A 16,734-nucleotide genomic window follows, 5' to 3' on the forward strand; every position below is an offset into this window, starting at 1 on the left:
GCATTTGTGCGACCAAAACTCAAGGAGATATTCCAGTTAAAAATTTTAAGGGACCATAGAGAAGTTAAGATTGGAACTTATTGCTCTTTCAGAAGAATGACATGTTGTCAAAGTAAAAGAACAAGGTACAGTGGAACCTGTGTAAGTTGACCACATGCGGTGCACTATTGTAGTGGTCAACTTTAGCAGGTGGCCAACTTATAGAGATTGAATTATATGCTAAGATCTAATTCTGTGCCTGAAAATAGCGATCACCTTAGACAGGTGGTCAACTTACAAGGGTGGTCAACTTTACAGGTTTTACTGTTGTTATATTTTTCATTGCTATTCAAAAATTCATGCAAATTTTATGCTGTGATACATAAAAATGCACTGCAAAACCTCAAACAATTTGAAAAACCACACCTCTGCACATATAATTTTAAGCACTTGTTAACTGCTATATTTTCCCTTAAAAGGTGTTATTGACGGCAAGTGTAAAGAGGTGTAAGTCACAAAACGCTGCGTTTCATATCTCTATGAATATTGGTCGAACTAATTTCAAACTTTGGAGTTGTTTTTCAATGGAGATTATTTCCCTAAATATAGATTAGGGGCCTGTATAAAAAGATAATTTTTTTTTACTTATTTTTATTTTTACTTCAAATTTTCAATATTTTAGCACTGCATCTGATTTCTAACATTTTTACAATTGGAAGTATGCATCTAGGAGTAACGGTTTCAAAAATAGAGGTCTTGCAGGTTAAAACAAAACACCCTTTATATTTATGCAAACTTTTCAGTGAGTTTGGTTTGAATTTGTAATTTTAATTGTAAAAAAGAACATTAAAATTATGTTGCCTTTAGTTCATACAAAAAGATACAATTTGAATTCACATTTAAGTTTTTAGTTCATTCATATGAGTAAAATCTAATAAATTAATTCAATTTAATAATCAAAACCATGTAATGAAAATACAAATTAATGACATTTTCACTAATTAGCATTTATCATAAAGATAAAAATGGAGTTCCATAAATTCAATAGTACCATTACCCTAACCTTGTTTTTCAAAGTTGTGCAAGTAAAAATTTCTGGTCTAATCTCTTTTTCTTTGACATAGAAGAAATATAAATCTGTTTAGGGCCTTGATTAACCTAAAAGAAAGCCTTCACGAAATTGATAGCATTTATCAGCATAAAATTAATTTACTTAAATGCTTAAATAATCTCTTTGTATTGCTGTAATAGGCAAATAGTTTCTCCACATTTCTGTATTTTAAATAATGGGCCATTCCACAGAAAACTATAATTTGTCATGCATGTGACGCCTCATATATTTCATTAAAAATAATAATTTAAAAGGGAATTGATAAAAGTTTTATTGCTTCACTCATTACAAACAAATGTGTGATTCTTTAAGAAAAAGATTTCGTCATTGCTTTTTTAATAAATTAATTTTTAATGAAATATATCAACCGTCACGTGTGGGACAATGTGACTACTTTTTCATGGAATGGCCCAATACATAATTTTTTTCATTGGTTTAAACTGTTGTTTCTCAACAAATAAGGTATGTTTTCTTTACATTCGAACCTTTGCTCTCAAAATCTACAATTTATTTTAACATTAATATATTAATAGAGCAAAAGTATTACTAATTCGGAAGCAAGTTACAAGAGGTTGACTTAGGATGTCCCGGACATGATGCATACAAATAAATTAAATTTTAAAAAGCAAAATTGTTTAACAAAAATATAACTGTGTCAGGAGTATCTTTGTATCAAATGTAAAGATTTTAAAAAAATCTTACCCCTGTTTAATTAAAATATTAAGAGATATGGCAAAATGTTGAAGAAATTTAAGCTTTTTGTCTCGCACGTCACGGTTCATTGGCTATATTTCATTTATTAATTTTTTACTCCATGAATAATATAAAAAAGTTATCACTGATTTATGAAAATAGTTTAAAATATTCTTAAGACCCTATCAAAAGTTTCTAGACACACACTGAAGATGATGTACTGTAAAGAATTTAATTATATTTTATTATCTTTTCTTGCTCTCAAGAGATTCTTGTGTCATTACTGCAGTCTTAGAATAGTTGTCTGCGAATTTCCGATTCATAAGATTTTCATTTCATTACATTTTAAAATTTATATTCACTGACTTCAGTTTGTTTTTTTAGTTTAACATAAAACTTTTGTATTGTGTATTGCTTTTACCATGTTATTAATGCATTGAAATGTTTAATCAATGTCATAGGTATGTTGCGAAAAGCACAGCATCTTTTTTTGGTCTTGATGAAGAAACGGAGCATAACAGTTATCAACGATGGGCAGAAAGAAGACGAAGATTACTGAGTAAGAAATGGGGTGAAATGAAGGTGAGTAAGCTCTCAAAATGTAAAATATTTTTCAAAATTTGAACAAGAAATGCAATAAATACCATAGTTTGCAGAATACTAAATATTCAGTTAAAATTCTATCCAAATATCTGGAAGAATACCAAATATACATAATTTATCATTATTAAATTTTAATAACAATGATTAATGTCAAGAATTTATTTTTGATATATCATATGCTGTGAAACTTTAGAAATAAAAATACTGCAAAAGTTTATATCCATCATATAATATTAATCACCTTTTAAAATGTTTAAAATGATAATTGTTTTCTTTTAAGCTGCTTATTTAATTTTAACAGATAGAAATTGACTGGGCGTATTATGAACACTTAATATTATGAGTTACTGTTTCATATTTAAATGACAATATTAGTAAGTAACAATTTGAATTAAATTTGTATTATGGTGCTATACCTTAACTTTCACAATTGTCAAATCCTTAAATTTGTTTACTATTTGGTCTTCAAATATTAAATGATTTAATGGAACCGAATTGCTACCAAGTATTCGGTGCATCCAACCCACCTTTTTAGAAGCACGGTCTAAAACAACCTACTTCAACCCCAGGGCGTTAAATTTTTCAGAGGTGACCAGGCATTTAAGTAAATTTTTATTTGTCAGTTTTTTAACCCCACCTTCATTTTAATGTTGCTTACTCAGCATCATTCCAGTGAAGAAAGCACTTTTCTTCTGTAGTTTAAAACAATGTCAAATATTTTCTTTTAAAAGTTAAAAATCTCATGCTTTTTCTAACAATGCTGTACACAGTCCAAACTGTCATACAATGAGAAAATTAAATTTGGAGCTTTATTTTATTTTTTTTCCGATGCTATTTTGAAAGTGAAATTAATTTCTGAAACAGTGCTCTGAAGTTAAATCTGAGTAAACAGATCATTAAGCTGCAGCTAAATAGATCATCACTCACCAAAAATTGATTTTTGATGCACATTGGAATGTTCCAGTTTAAATAATTTTGATATGATGATATTTGCAACTGCACATAGCTAAGCTAAAAAAGTTCTTTGTTATTGAATTAGTCTCTTAATCTTGAATTCAGTTTACTTGAAAACTTAAATAGAAAAATTTACCTTGTTTTTTCTTTTTTGTTTCATTAACAGTCTCCTAAAAAAATGTATCTATCAAACTACTGCTGCACAACTAACTTTTTAAAATAATAAGCAACATTTTTAGAATATAGACAAATTTTCATTTGTAGAATAATTTCATAGTCTTCAACGCCCATTGTAGCAATTATGACATGTGATAGTATTTTTAAAGTATTGTCATTTAGATTAAATAACAAAAAATATTTTGTTTTTAGGATGAAGATTCGCAAAATCTTGAAGATGTTAGTAGCTATCCTGCTGTGCCTCAGCAGACGCATACTTTGTCTGAACATCAACCAGCGTCTGCTTCAAGACTACAACCTGCTGTAGCAACAGACACCATTGATAGACCTCGGAGGACTGAAAGTGCAACATCTCATAATTCACAGTTGTTTCAAAAACATAGAAGAAAAGATTCTGCATATAGGATTATTGTCGATGGCCTTGGGCTAATTTCAACGGTATGTTAGTTTTGGATTTACATTTCTGTTGCCTTCATATTTCAGTATACTTTGCCTAGACTCAGTTATTATTATGTACAAAAACCGGTAGCAGAATTGTTTTTCAGCAATCAGTTTAAAAGTTGAAAAATAGTCGTCAAGATGAATCATTAAATTAACTGTAAAATCTTAATTGGCCCTGAGAAATGCTTAAAAAGAAGGTGCTTACACGAGTAGATGCACCTTGTAGATTATAAAACAGAAAACACTGTATGAATCTTTATTAGCTGGAAATTTGTTCTTTTCTCTTTAAAAAATGTCAGTCTTTTTTCTCTCCCTCTTAAGAAATTAATGTGCAGAATTCTGCAAGTTTTTGGAGATGCTCGTCACAGTTTCTGCTGCTGGGATACTAAACTCTGCTCATAAATTGGTTTATGATTTGTTCATGTGTTTTCAGATAGCTGATATGTATTTATATTACTTGAATTTTCAGTAATATGGCATATTTAAAACCTTACTGATCTTGGGTAATTAAAATTGGTCACTAGAAATGTTTTATTAGTTGTAAGTATACTAAGAAAGTAGTGTATATCTAATGATTGAACTTAGGGAAAAAAATGAAACCTAATATTTCTTTTCAACTGATAATTAGATTCAAGAAATTGAATTAAAAAAAAGGATAGGAAACAAAACACAGAAAAAAGCTAGTAATAAATTCCTGTAGCTTATTTATTTTATAATGTTAAATAGTATCGTATATAAACAATGCTTTAAACCCATTATGTCTGAATTTCTGCTTCATATTCTTATTTTTGTTTTCAATACAGATTATTTGTATCTTGTTTGTTAATTATAATGGTTCAGTTTTTTGAAATAAAAATCACCTTACAAGTGAAAAAAAGATGCATTTTTGATGCATATTTTCCGATCAAGCATACCCCTCTTTCCTTTTTCCTTTTTTGCCATGTTTATTAGGGTGGAGTGAAAAAAAAAATGAATTTTTGATTTTCTCAAATGGTACTAATCAATTACTGTGTATGAGGTTTAATAGCAAATCTGTAAAATATTTCATTTTTAGGACGTCATCTTAAATCTGCGCATTTCATTTAAAATTTTGAAATTTTTGATGTTTTTTTAGTTTTTTTAAAATATTTTTCAAGTATTAGAAATAAAAAAAATGATGATGGGTGGTTATTAAATAGCAGAACAAGGCTTAAAATATCCCAAAAAGTTCTTTTAACCATTTTAGATTATAGTTACAGTTTGCGTGTTACGCCCAAAGTTGATCAAATCTCTCGAAATGTCCGATATTTTCACCGTATTGGACCAACATGAAGTTGTCAACAGCAGACAAGCTTGGAGTCCTGTAATATACAAACAATATACATTGATAAAAGACTTGATGACACCCTGCGTTTTAACAAGACAGAAGATGGCAAAATGCACAGAACAACTATTAAAGAAGACCACATTTCTCGAAAAGAGGGGCCTGAATCATAGTTTATTGATTACATAGTACTGTTGTCTGGGAAAGTCATTGACATTAAAAATTCTATATTAGCATACTTTTTAGAAAACAACCTCACAATGTCTGAAATTGTTTGCATTGTTTATGATGGATGCAATACAAACACAGGAAAATAGAAAGGTGTAATTAGGAAACTGGAAGAAAAACTTGGTGGACCTCTGCAGTGGGTCCTATGCCAATTGCAATCAAATGAACTTCCTTTGCTGCAAAGACTGCTTAAAAACAAGATGCTTGTTTATAAAAAAAAAAAAAAAATGTGAAATCTCTGCCAGCACCTGTCTCTTTAAATTTTGTAGAGTATTTTTGACAAAATTTTCATTTTGTTTTAAGAGAAAGCTTCAATGATCTATATTTTATGACAAGCTCTCCAAACTATTGACAAAGCACTTTGCCAATGAATTTCCACTAACAACAAAACGTGGGAAGATTCAGCCGCTATTAATGTTAAAAAAAAAGTTATATTTAAAATATTTGAATGCAGGTAATTATGCAAAAAAAAAAAGATAAATTAACCCTGCCTGGATTCAAAATTTAAACTTCTTACTAAAATCAGAATTTTACGTTATTTCAACACTATATTTTTAGCAGAATTTGTTATTGAAAAAAAGACTTTTCAGAAATTTAAAAAAAGAAATAAAATTTTTACAGGATCCTTCCATTGATACATCACCATCTTGTTAAAAATTTTGAGGAATGCGGATTGAATGTTACTTGGATGTAAATTAATTCACTTTGGAAAAATACTTCGTAATGATAAAAATTGATCAGCTTTCTAGATGCAAATACTTAAGTTTTTTAGTAGTGAAAGTCTTTAGCACCTTTTATAAGATGTAGCATCAGTTGAAAGAGGTTTTTCTCGCAAAACAAAAAGATACTGACATAAGAAGGATCATCTCAAAGCATTGACTCTAAATTAAGAGTTTTAAGGTTAATTAAGGTACTGCAATTGGGAAATCAATAAATTATGCATGCATTACCAAGGAAAGAGTTCCATTTTATCATGATTTATCATTAAATACAAAATTCATAAAGAAATGGGAAATTCTTGCAGAGATGCATAACAATCAGAGGCAAAAGAAAAGGTTCATGTACCTTCCAAAAAAAAAAAATAGTGAAACTTAGAGAAAAAATTGATTTTGCACAGTCTGGTTAATGTAGGCAGTCAAGGCATAGGAAATGGCCTTAAACGTAAATACATATGTATCTATAAACTTTTTTTTTCTCTGAAGCTATTCAATCAAGAACTGCAGACTCATTCTAAGTAAAAGTTATAACTTTTATTTGGGTTTTTTAACTGTATGCAGTATGATTAATTAAAATCATTGATAATAATTTATGCAAGAATATCTAGATTATATATACTATGTAGTGTTTATTTTTTCATATCAGTATTATTCATAAAACGTGTCCTACATTTGTCCTATGTTTTTCGTGGAAAATGTCCTATGTATTAAAAGTTGACCACTTCTGCCCCTGTTTGCAGCATTTGTAGAAAAGTGAATGGACCTACTGGAGGACCAAAAGGATTTTTGTTCCTGTTGGTCGAAGTTTAAGAGCATGCCATACTTTGAAATCAGTTCAGTTTGACCCCATAGAGTTTGTTATTAATCAGATCAATCCTGGCAATAAAAATTATTGAGTACTGAACCAACAGTATCTTTATGATGTGTGCAAGGCAGTTTCAACTAGGAAAATGTCCCAAGAATTAGGAAACAGAAGTCCAGGAAAGCTTTCCCTTGCCAGATGGTTGACTACAGCAAACAGAATTTTAAGACTGTATGTAAGCACTACTACTCCAACTGAAACTTTAAAAGATATCCCTACTTTCATTGTAAAAGTGTACAGTCAACCCTCGTTTATTTCGGTTAGTTTGTTCCAGACTTCACCGCAATAACTGAATTTCCACGAAGTAGGATTCTGTATTTATAAACCATATATTTTCCTAATTGGAGCGCGTAAAACTTACTTGAGATGATTTAAATAGGTTTTTAACATAGGTAGAGCCCCCTAGACATGAAATGTAGCCACCATTGCATTTGCATTACTTAAAAAATTGCACAAAATATTAGAAAATAAGATATGTTAGACGTAATAAGTATCACATTGTTACTTATTGGGAAATAAACTACACACACATATGCAGTTCGTACACACTACTACTAATCTATGAAAATAGCTCAACTTGTTTGATGATGAACTAATTGCCAGGTTAGTGACCGTATATGCCCTTGTTCTTCCTCTACATTTATCCTCATTTAAGGTATTACGTATACAACTTAAAAATCTAGTACATTGTTGAACACCATTTACAATTACAGATGTAATAATACAGTGATTTATACTTTTCAGTTAGTGTTTAACGATTAAAATGAGATAGCGATTCCCAACTCTTTCTTCGACGATTTTATACCGCCACTCCCTCAACTAGTACAACTACAGCCCTCAGAAGAGCTTACCTTACTTAAAAGACATACTTTGTTATTCTTATGTAGGAAGCAGTTTACACGAGCGCATAAAAAAAGCTAATTACTATATTTGAAGAAAAAATACCGCGATGTATTGATGCCGCGAAAGTCGAACTGCAAAGTAGTGAAGGGCGACTGTATACTCCTGATGGCTGGTTCAGGATTAAGTACAATCCAAAAAGTTACTAATGGAGATACGAACTTGTAGGAGACAGTCAAGAGTTGCACTTATCTCTCTGTGGAAAATCAGAAAATTGTATTCAAATCCATCCAAAACAATGCATATTTTGCTCATCCTGAAAACATACTGTTATCCATGTTAGTTCATAAGAGAGATTAGATAACGAAACTAGCTTTAAGTTGCATTATCAACGTTCGATCTAGAAAACAAACCAGCAAACAAGTGAGAATGTTTCAGATCCCAAAAACTGATTTCAGAGCTTCGGAATACATTGATATTATTTCTTGGCATGGTGTGTAAGTTACAGAGTCACCTTTTACACATAATTTGACAACATAGGATTTACAGAGCTTGCTGGAAGCTGAGGCTTTAAATATCATTTCCGAATGCACTCTTTTTGAGCTTCCATCCATCACTCACTCAAGCGGTTGAAAGAGCTGTCAAAGAGTCTCTTCTAAATTACTCTGTAACCACAAGAAAAGATTAAGCTTAGTAAAAACAAAGCTGTTTGATAGAAATATCTGGTCAATCTACGACACAGAGAAGCAATTTAACTATTGAAGACTAATCTAAGAAATGTAAGTGTGTGCTTTCATCAGTTGGAAGGAAGGGAGCGCACGGGTGGGACTAGGAACTGCTACCATCTTCTCGTGGTGAGTCCTGGGCAGTTTTAAATGAGTTACCAAAGAGTTGCACATTATGAGGTAATAACGAAAGAATTAAGAAAAAATGTTGAATTCAGTTTAAGTAAATATTGAAAAAAAAAAAAAAAAATTATAAACATTTAGGAAACTTGATGAACTTTGGATGAAATGCACAGACAGAAACCATAATTTGAAACGTTTTTTAAAAAATTCTTTGTATATTTATCACCTGTCATCATTTTTTTCTTTTTTAATACTTGAAAATAAAAAATTGAAAAATGTAAAAAAATCAAAATTTTTAAAATTTTAAGTCATACGCAGACTCAAGATGAGGTCATAAAAATGAAACATTTCAGATTCGTTACTAAGCCTCATACACAGTATTTGAAACGTCCCCCCCCTTTTCCAAAAATCAAAAATTCATTTTTTCACTCCACCCTAATTTTTACACTATTTTTTGTTCCCAATCAAAATGTTTCATTTACAAGAGAACGAAATTTTTATTTTGTCTTTTCTTTTTAGACAATAGTAAGAAGATGTTCAACACGTCAGTTTTGGCCAATTCGTTCTAGTCATGCAGCTAGTAATTATGCAGCTACAAATGTAGATGGCGCATTTAATGATGACCAGCAGGATAATGGGCTTCCATCACAGCAGGTACTAAACATTTTCGCATTTTAGTAGAGTTAATGGTATTTTTGTACCTGTGCTGTTTCCGTTTGTGAGCACAGAATTTATTTAGGTGTGTTAGTCATTTCATGATCTTCAGTCTACCATAGAACTTATCTAAATTTTGCATAGATATACAATAGATGTTGAGTTTGTACTCTTTAATTCTCTTTTCATTTTGTTCCACATGATTCATTCATTTGAAGCAAAATTTTCATGTATGCACCCAAAAGAAACATTTTGTATATTTAAACTTTTATGTCATTTCAAAACCTCAAATTTTTTACATGTGATTAATTTTACTAGAAACTTATTAGTTTATTAGAACAGAAATGTTTTTCTAACTTGCACAAATTCAAAGCTCAGCATGAAAGCAAGCAGGGATGGGACATCTGCTCCGATTGCATCCCTGTACCAAAGTAGAATCTCTACACCAAACAGCTCCAAGAATGAAAACTGCTTAAGGCCTTTCTGGCCGGTGACAGTGTGAAGAAATAACATTTACGAGCTTTTCGGCTGTGGTCGAAATGGAAAAGAAAACTCCTCCAGTCACTCTGGTATTTAAGCAAACTGCTGGTGGGTGCCGGTTCCTGATTGGATGGGGTTCTCAAACTGCTGATAGGTGCCAGTTTCTGATTGGATGGTGTTCTCCTCTGATTAGTGCTCTGATGAAAAATGAGAGTGGCTTCAGATTCGAAATGGGAGCGGACATCAATCTGTTTTGGACCATCGTGGTGAGCAGATCTAAGGGCAGACTGTTATGTTTTTGGTAAATTGAAGTTTGCTTGTTTTCTGTTGAAATGAAACGGATGTTTGAAGATTTCAATAGCTTCGCAATGAAGTCAGGCATAGTAATGGGATGTTGCGGCCAGGACTTCTGTGTCTTTAAATTTGATGTCATGGACTCTTTGTTGGCTTTGTTCAGCTACTGCTGACTGTTGGCAGTACCTGAACAAACTGACATCCGCTCCCATTTCGAATCCGATGCCTTTTCACTTTCCGTCCAAGCACCAATCAGAGGAGAACATCATCCAATCAGAAACCGGCACCCACCAGCAGTTTGAGAACGTCATCCAATCAGAAACCCGCACCCACCAGCAGTTTGCTTAATTACCACAGCGACTGGAGCAGCTCATCAGTTGTTTTAACTCAACCACTGAGGATGTCAGCCGCAGAGCTTGATAAAACGTCTGTGTTTTCTTTTCCATTTCGACCACGGCCAATAAACTTGGAAATATTATTTCTTTATATAGCTCCAATAATGCTTGCTTATTATGATGAAGACAGTTTTGTTGGGTTTGAAGAAACTTAAACTGAGGTGAATCATAGAAATTTTCACTAATTAAGGCCCTGAGTAAAATAGTCTCTTTGGAAAATTCCAAATCTTGACCCCTAATTCCCAACCGTTTTCAGATAGTGTTGCATATTGCAAACATACAAGCGTTTGTTTCAAAGATAGCTTTGAAAAAGGAACAGAATATTGTTTTCAATGCAAAGAAAGCAATTAACTTGTATAAAACAAAATGATGCCAAATCCAAAATGGTTCAATTATGCATTCAGAGTTGACTAAGCATGCTCTAGGATTTTTGTGCTATGTTAAAGTCTAAGTTTGTTTTTGAATCTGGAAAGAATTTTCAGACTTTTCTTATCTTGCAGTTTTTTGTTTCAATTAGAGGTAGATTAGAAGAAAAGATATTTTTTGAAGTAGTGGATAGATTACTGCATATTGTAAATTGCTGTGTTCAAAAGTTTCTCCAACCATATAAATTTTTCAATTGATATTTATATTTTTAGAGAATTGTTTTTAAAGTTTTCTTTTCCTTAATAGTTATTTTCAGATGCTAATCAATTGGTGGACGATGTCTTTTTTGAACAGCAACCTCCAAACTCCAATGAAGTTCAGATGCAAAATGAAAAACTGTTGGCAAAAAGGTTGTACTTACCACCTTCACAAGGTTCACCTGGAGTTGATTCTGTGGATTCTGGCAGGTATGTATTTCAACTAAGTTTTTAAATTCTTTTCCTTGGTTTCTGGCAAATGTGATCATGCAGTCGCTTTCATTTACAATGTTACTTAAATGTTCTAGTAATTGAAATTTTTACAATTTCAGGTCTAACACTCAAGCATGGCAGCAGTCTTCTCCACAAGCAGAACTTCCTAGCTCTAATGTTGGAATGAAAAGGATATGGAATAAAGTAATTGGTTTTAAAAGAAATATTTGGATTTTGATAACATGCATTTTTACAAATTATGTGAATTCTTATATGTCTAATTCTGATAAGATTCAAATCTTAAAGTTGTTTTCAATTGTCATTCAATTCATGAAAGTACCTAATCAAATGATGCAGAGTATAAAAGGATGAATCCTGCTTAATATTGTGCAAATTAAATAAAATGGAGCTAAACCCACAAAAAAAAAAAAAAAAAAAAAAAATGATATTGGAGAGAAGGCTTTCTGCTTGCTACATGTACCTTCTTCAAAAACTTTTCTGCAACTGCCTATCTGATCACATGCTAGAGTAATGTGACTATTCAGGCACACATGAAAATGGAGAAAGCAAACCAAATATTACGAGAACTTTTCAATTTACAATCAATCCCCCCGACCTTCCTAAATAACAGACCTGTGCACAATCCTCACTGGAAAACTCATCAACACAGTTTACAAAATGTCATCATTATGGCTTTACATGATGCAAATTTTCATACATCATTCACGGAAAAATAGACTAGATGTACAGGACCGTAACCAGAAAATAATTTCAGTGAGGGTTTGAAAACTTTCATTCGGAGCTTTGTGGAAGGTAGTACATTATTGAAAACCAGCCTTGACTCACTCAGGTCTATAAATGGTATATACAAATTTATTTTGTAATGTTCTTCACAAGTTAAAAGAATGCTATCTTTATGAATTTGCTTTGTTTTTCTGGGAAAATCCATCACTTAACCATCTTGCATCTGCATTAAAGAAGCAGATTCAAATAAACTTTTAAATTCATCATCTGCGTTTGAACGAAAATTACTGAGAACATGTATGACTATTTACGTATTCGTATTCTTCAAAAAGATCTGCCTCGACCTCTTGTAGAGATTGACATAGTGGCAAAGTACAAGCAAAAACTTTTTCTGTGACAAATAATGGTAATATAAATTTATTACTTCTAATGGAACATAATTGAAAAGCACGATTTGCAGTATCAGCATTGGTAGAAATTTCTAAATTTTCGAGAGCAAGTGTGGATAAAACTCCTTGAATCGAATAATGCTTTCATGTTTATAAACCCAACATGTCGCACAAAATGACATCAAGGTTTGATGTTTTGATTCAGGGAGAATTTCAGTTAGTGCATCCTTCAATACTTGAGTACGTTGAGCAGAGTAGTCAAAAAATTTATTGTTGATTAGAGCTCTCCTAAAAAATTTTGAATCAAAGGCAATGTGGATGAGTTGCTGAAAGCAAGATTAAAAGAATGAGCGCTACAATGAACATAGAGTCATTAGATGTTCTTTTTGTACATAGGCTTGAGCTCCGTGCAAATAACCACTCATTGCAGCAGCACCATCATAACCCTGGCCAATTAAATAATCACAGTTTATATTGTTACTTTTTAACGAAGTAACAATTGTTTTGGCCAATCCCTTTCCACTCATATCTGTAGTTGGCACAGACTCTAAAAAATCTTCTCTTAGTCCCTTTTGCTCTTCATCTAAATATCTTATGCATACAGAAACTTGTTCTATGTTTGAAACGTCAGTTGTTTCATCTGCCATTACGGTAAAACATGCAGCAGCATTTACTCTCTTCACAATATTTCTTGAAACAACTTTCCACAAGTTTTTATGAATTGATTTTGTATCAAAGGACTCGTATACTGCTCATTTTCTGGCACGAATTCGAGATGTTTCTTTGATCTCGAGTCCCCGCCAGAAACTCTGTATCGAAGTAAAGCCTGAAAAGTCCCATCTTAGACATCAGGATTTTCTCTCAACACTTTACAAAAGTCATGAGTTCCCCTTAAAGCAAATTCCTGCCTCCCACAAAAAATAATCGTTTCTATGACGGATCAAAGTTTTTCTCTGTTTTCTGCAGCCTGCTACCTTGCCTTCAGCTACTGATAAAAAGAACCCTACCTGTTGACAGAAGTTTTTATGGTAGGTTGTAATGGCATGTTTGGAGAAATCTTCATGCGTGTTTTTCGAATTTGTGTATGCTTTACTAATTAAGGCACTAACTTTGCTGATGATTTCCTTTCTCCACTAAATTAGAAGAAAATAAAATGCAAACTTTGCGCAAAGCTCCTTCAAGTTTTTGGGAATACACTAACCATGAAAGTTTTGACAGTAAAGACCTTTGAAATTTTAACTTATGTTTTGTTGTTAGAGGAAAACTGTGGAGGGGTAGTCCATGGACTCTTCAGTAATCTTTCTTTTTGAATCTCGTCAGCATTTTTTTCTAAAAAACATCCAATGTCGTTTTCATAAAAAATGTCATCATTGTTTTCGGCGTGCTTTTGAGCTAAAGATATATCCAGGGTGACACATATTGCACTAGTATTAGAATATTCTCCTTGGGGGTCTGAATCAACTTTAGGCAGTTTATTAAAAAAGTTTCAATAGAAAGTTGCCGCTTCACTTTGATATTTCATATTACAATTGTTTTGGCCAATCCCTTTCCACTCATATCTGTAGTTGGCACAGACTCTAAAAAATCTTCTCTTAGTCCCTTTTGCTCTTCATCTAAATATCTTATGCATACAGAAACTTGTTCTATGTTTGAAACGTCAGTTGTTTCATCTGCCATTACGGTAAAACATGCAGCAGCATTTACTCTCTTCACAATATTTCTTGAAACAACTTTCCGCAAGTTTTTATGAATTGATTTTGTATCAAAGGACTCGTATACTGCTCATTTTCTGGCCCGAATTCGAGATGTTTCTTTGATCTCGAGTCCCCGCCAGAAACTCTATCGAAGTAAAGCCTGAAAAGTCCCATCTTAGACATCAGGATTTTCTCTCAACACTTTACAAAAGTCATGAGTTCCCCTTAAAGCAAATTCCTGCCTCCCACAAAAAATAATCGTTTCTATGACGGATCAAAGTTTTTCTCTGTTTTCTGCAGCCTGCTACCTTGCCTTCAGCTACTGATAAAAAGAACCCTACCTGTTGACAGAAGTTTTTATGGTAGGTTGTAATGGCATGTTTGGAGAAATCTTCATGCGTGTTTTTCGAATTTGTGTATGCTTTACTAATTAAGGCACTAACTTTGCTGATGATTTCCTTTCTCCACTAAATCAGAAGAAAATAAAATGCAAACTTTGCGCAAAGCTCCTTCAAGTTTTTGGGAATACACTAACCATGAAAGTTTTGACAGTAAAGACCTTTGAAATTTTAACTTATGTTTTGTTGTTAGAGGAAAACTGTGGATGTGTAGTCCATGGACTCTTCAGTAATCTTTCTTTTTGAATCTCGTCAGCATTTTTTTCTAAAAAACATCCAATGTCGTTTTCATAAAAAATGTCATCATTGTTTTCGGCGTGCTTTTGAGCTAAAGATATATCCAGGGTGACACATATTGCACTAGTATTAGAATATTCTCCTTGGGGGTCTGAATCAACTTTAGGCAGTTTATTAAAAAAGTTTCAATAGAAAGTTGCCGCTTCACTTTGATATTTCATATTACAAGAATATTTAAATTAAATTAAGCTAACTCAAGTTTTAGAGTGAGATAGTACTGTAAATATACTAACTGATCCTTGTTTAAGACTGATTGCACCTCGAACTTGTGCAAACCAAAAAAAAATCTACTAGAAAAAAAAGTTTTGCCTCAGATAGCCTCGACTATTTCAGATGGAAATTCTTGAACACATTTATTTGTTTTTGTTTTCAATGCTTTAGAAGCAATTTAGGCACAAGACCGCTTGCTTCAATTACCTTCCGCTGCCTAGATTGAGATCCTGATACTAGGGTAGTCTGTATCACAAATACAAATGCCAGACATTTGACCAGCAATCCATCCTTATATTTTTATGGCTAGAAAGAAATTTGTGCTAATGTTCAAGTCGTCGGGTTATCTATTATGAAAGCGTTTTATGCAATTAATATACATATGAAAGATATTTGAGTTTTAGAACAATATTTTTTTGGAAATTTTTAAGTATAAACAAACATTTAAATGTCAAACCAACTTTTGGGAGGAAGGGGGTGTTGAACCCTAAGACGCCTCCCCCCCCCCTTGTATATGGCCCTGAGGTGTAAACAAAGAACCATGATGTTTGTCTGCCTCAATCACATGCTTTGCTTTGACAAGAACAAATTAGTAGCAAACCTTCTGGAAATCTTTTTGTTTACTTTTGTCCTATGTATTCCGTGAACAGAGTGTAGTTATACTATGTTAAAGATAACTTTGAACTTTTCATAATACTTGTTTAAATATCTTTACTTCAGAAGAGAAATTTAGTTAGTGTCAGTTTTTAGATTTGTATTAATGTGTTTATTCTTTTGTAGGCTATTGCACAAGAATTTCAAAATTTTGATCGCAGACAATATGGAATGGGGGTCATAGGGAAGTTTTTACACAGAAAAATAAAGCAAGATCATATAACATCTGATGTAAAAGAACAGTTGGAAGATATTGATGATCACAGGTAAGATGCTTAACTTTCATTCTTGCTCAGATTTGGTGAAGAAATTTTTATTCTTTGAAAGAAAGGAAAGTTTTTTTGAGCAATCACAACTTGCTTAGTATCCTCACATGGTTTTTTTTTTTTTTTTTTCAAGGCAGGATTAGGTTTTTCTCAAGCAGATTTTCTGTTATTATTATTATTATTTTTTTTTTGTGTGTGTGTGTGTGTAAAATTGCCTTTCTTCAGGAATAAAAACCTGTGTAGATGAACTTAAACATCAAAAAGTCATCTAAATACGAAATTTCCAGATTACTGATTCCTATCATTTAAGATTGATTAGAGATAAAAATGCATTACCTTTATACGCTGTAAAAAGTCTTTATCATAAGTGTACTGGTGGATATCGACCATAAAATCTTTATTAACATATCATAATCAACATTTCCTTTTTTATGGATATGCCTCGTATTACCTATTCTAGAAAATCACCAGTCTTAATACCACGTATGCAAATTTCTTTTCCATTCGATTTGTAGAAACAAGAAACCCAACAAGTTGAATCCTTTTGCAATTTGTGATTGGAAAAAACATAATTTGGATTCAAGACTTCAAAATTCAAATGAATATTTTTTTTTAATTTTTTTTTTATTTTTTAGTTTAATCTTTTCAGACTTGAAGCTACAGAAACT

At 32.1% G+C, this 16,734-nt stretch overlaps 1 protein-coding gene across 2 annotated transcripts in view; it reads left to right on the forward strand.

Moving 5' to 3' along the window:
• The window catches only part of LOC129234205 (inactive rhomboid protein 1-like), a 63,106-nt gene that overhangs the window by 15,809 nt on the left and 30,563 nt on the right, over positions 1–16,734 (forward strand). For both annotated transcript variants that reach the window (XM_054868127.1, XM_054868126.1), the window contains exons 4-9: positions 2,245–2,365; positions 3,710–3,955; positions 9,275–9,409; positions 11,251–11,411; positions 11,534–11,618; positions 15,927–16,066. In XM_054868127.1, the coding sequence (XP_054724102.1) occupies positions 2,245–2,365; positions 3,710–3,955; positions 9,275–9,409; positions 11,251–11,411; positions 11,534–11,618; positions 15,927–16,066 (888 nt within the window). The remainder of the gene's footprint in view (positions 1–2,244; positions 2,366–3,709; positions 3,956–9,274; positions 9,410–11,250; positions 11,412–11,533; positions 11,619–15,926; positions 16,067–16,734) is intronic.

This window comes from Uloborus diversus, chromosome 1 (assembly GCF_026930045.1).
Source record: "Uloborus diversus isolate 005 chromosome 1, Udiv.v.3.1, whole genome shotgun sequence".
Taxonomy (NCBI): domain Eukaryota; kingdom Metazoa; phylum Arthropoda; class Arachnida; order Araneae; family Uloboridae; genus Uloborus; species Uloborus diversus.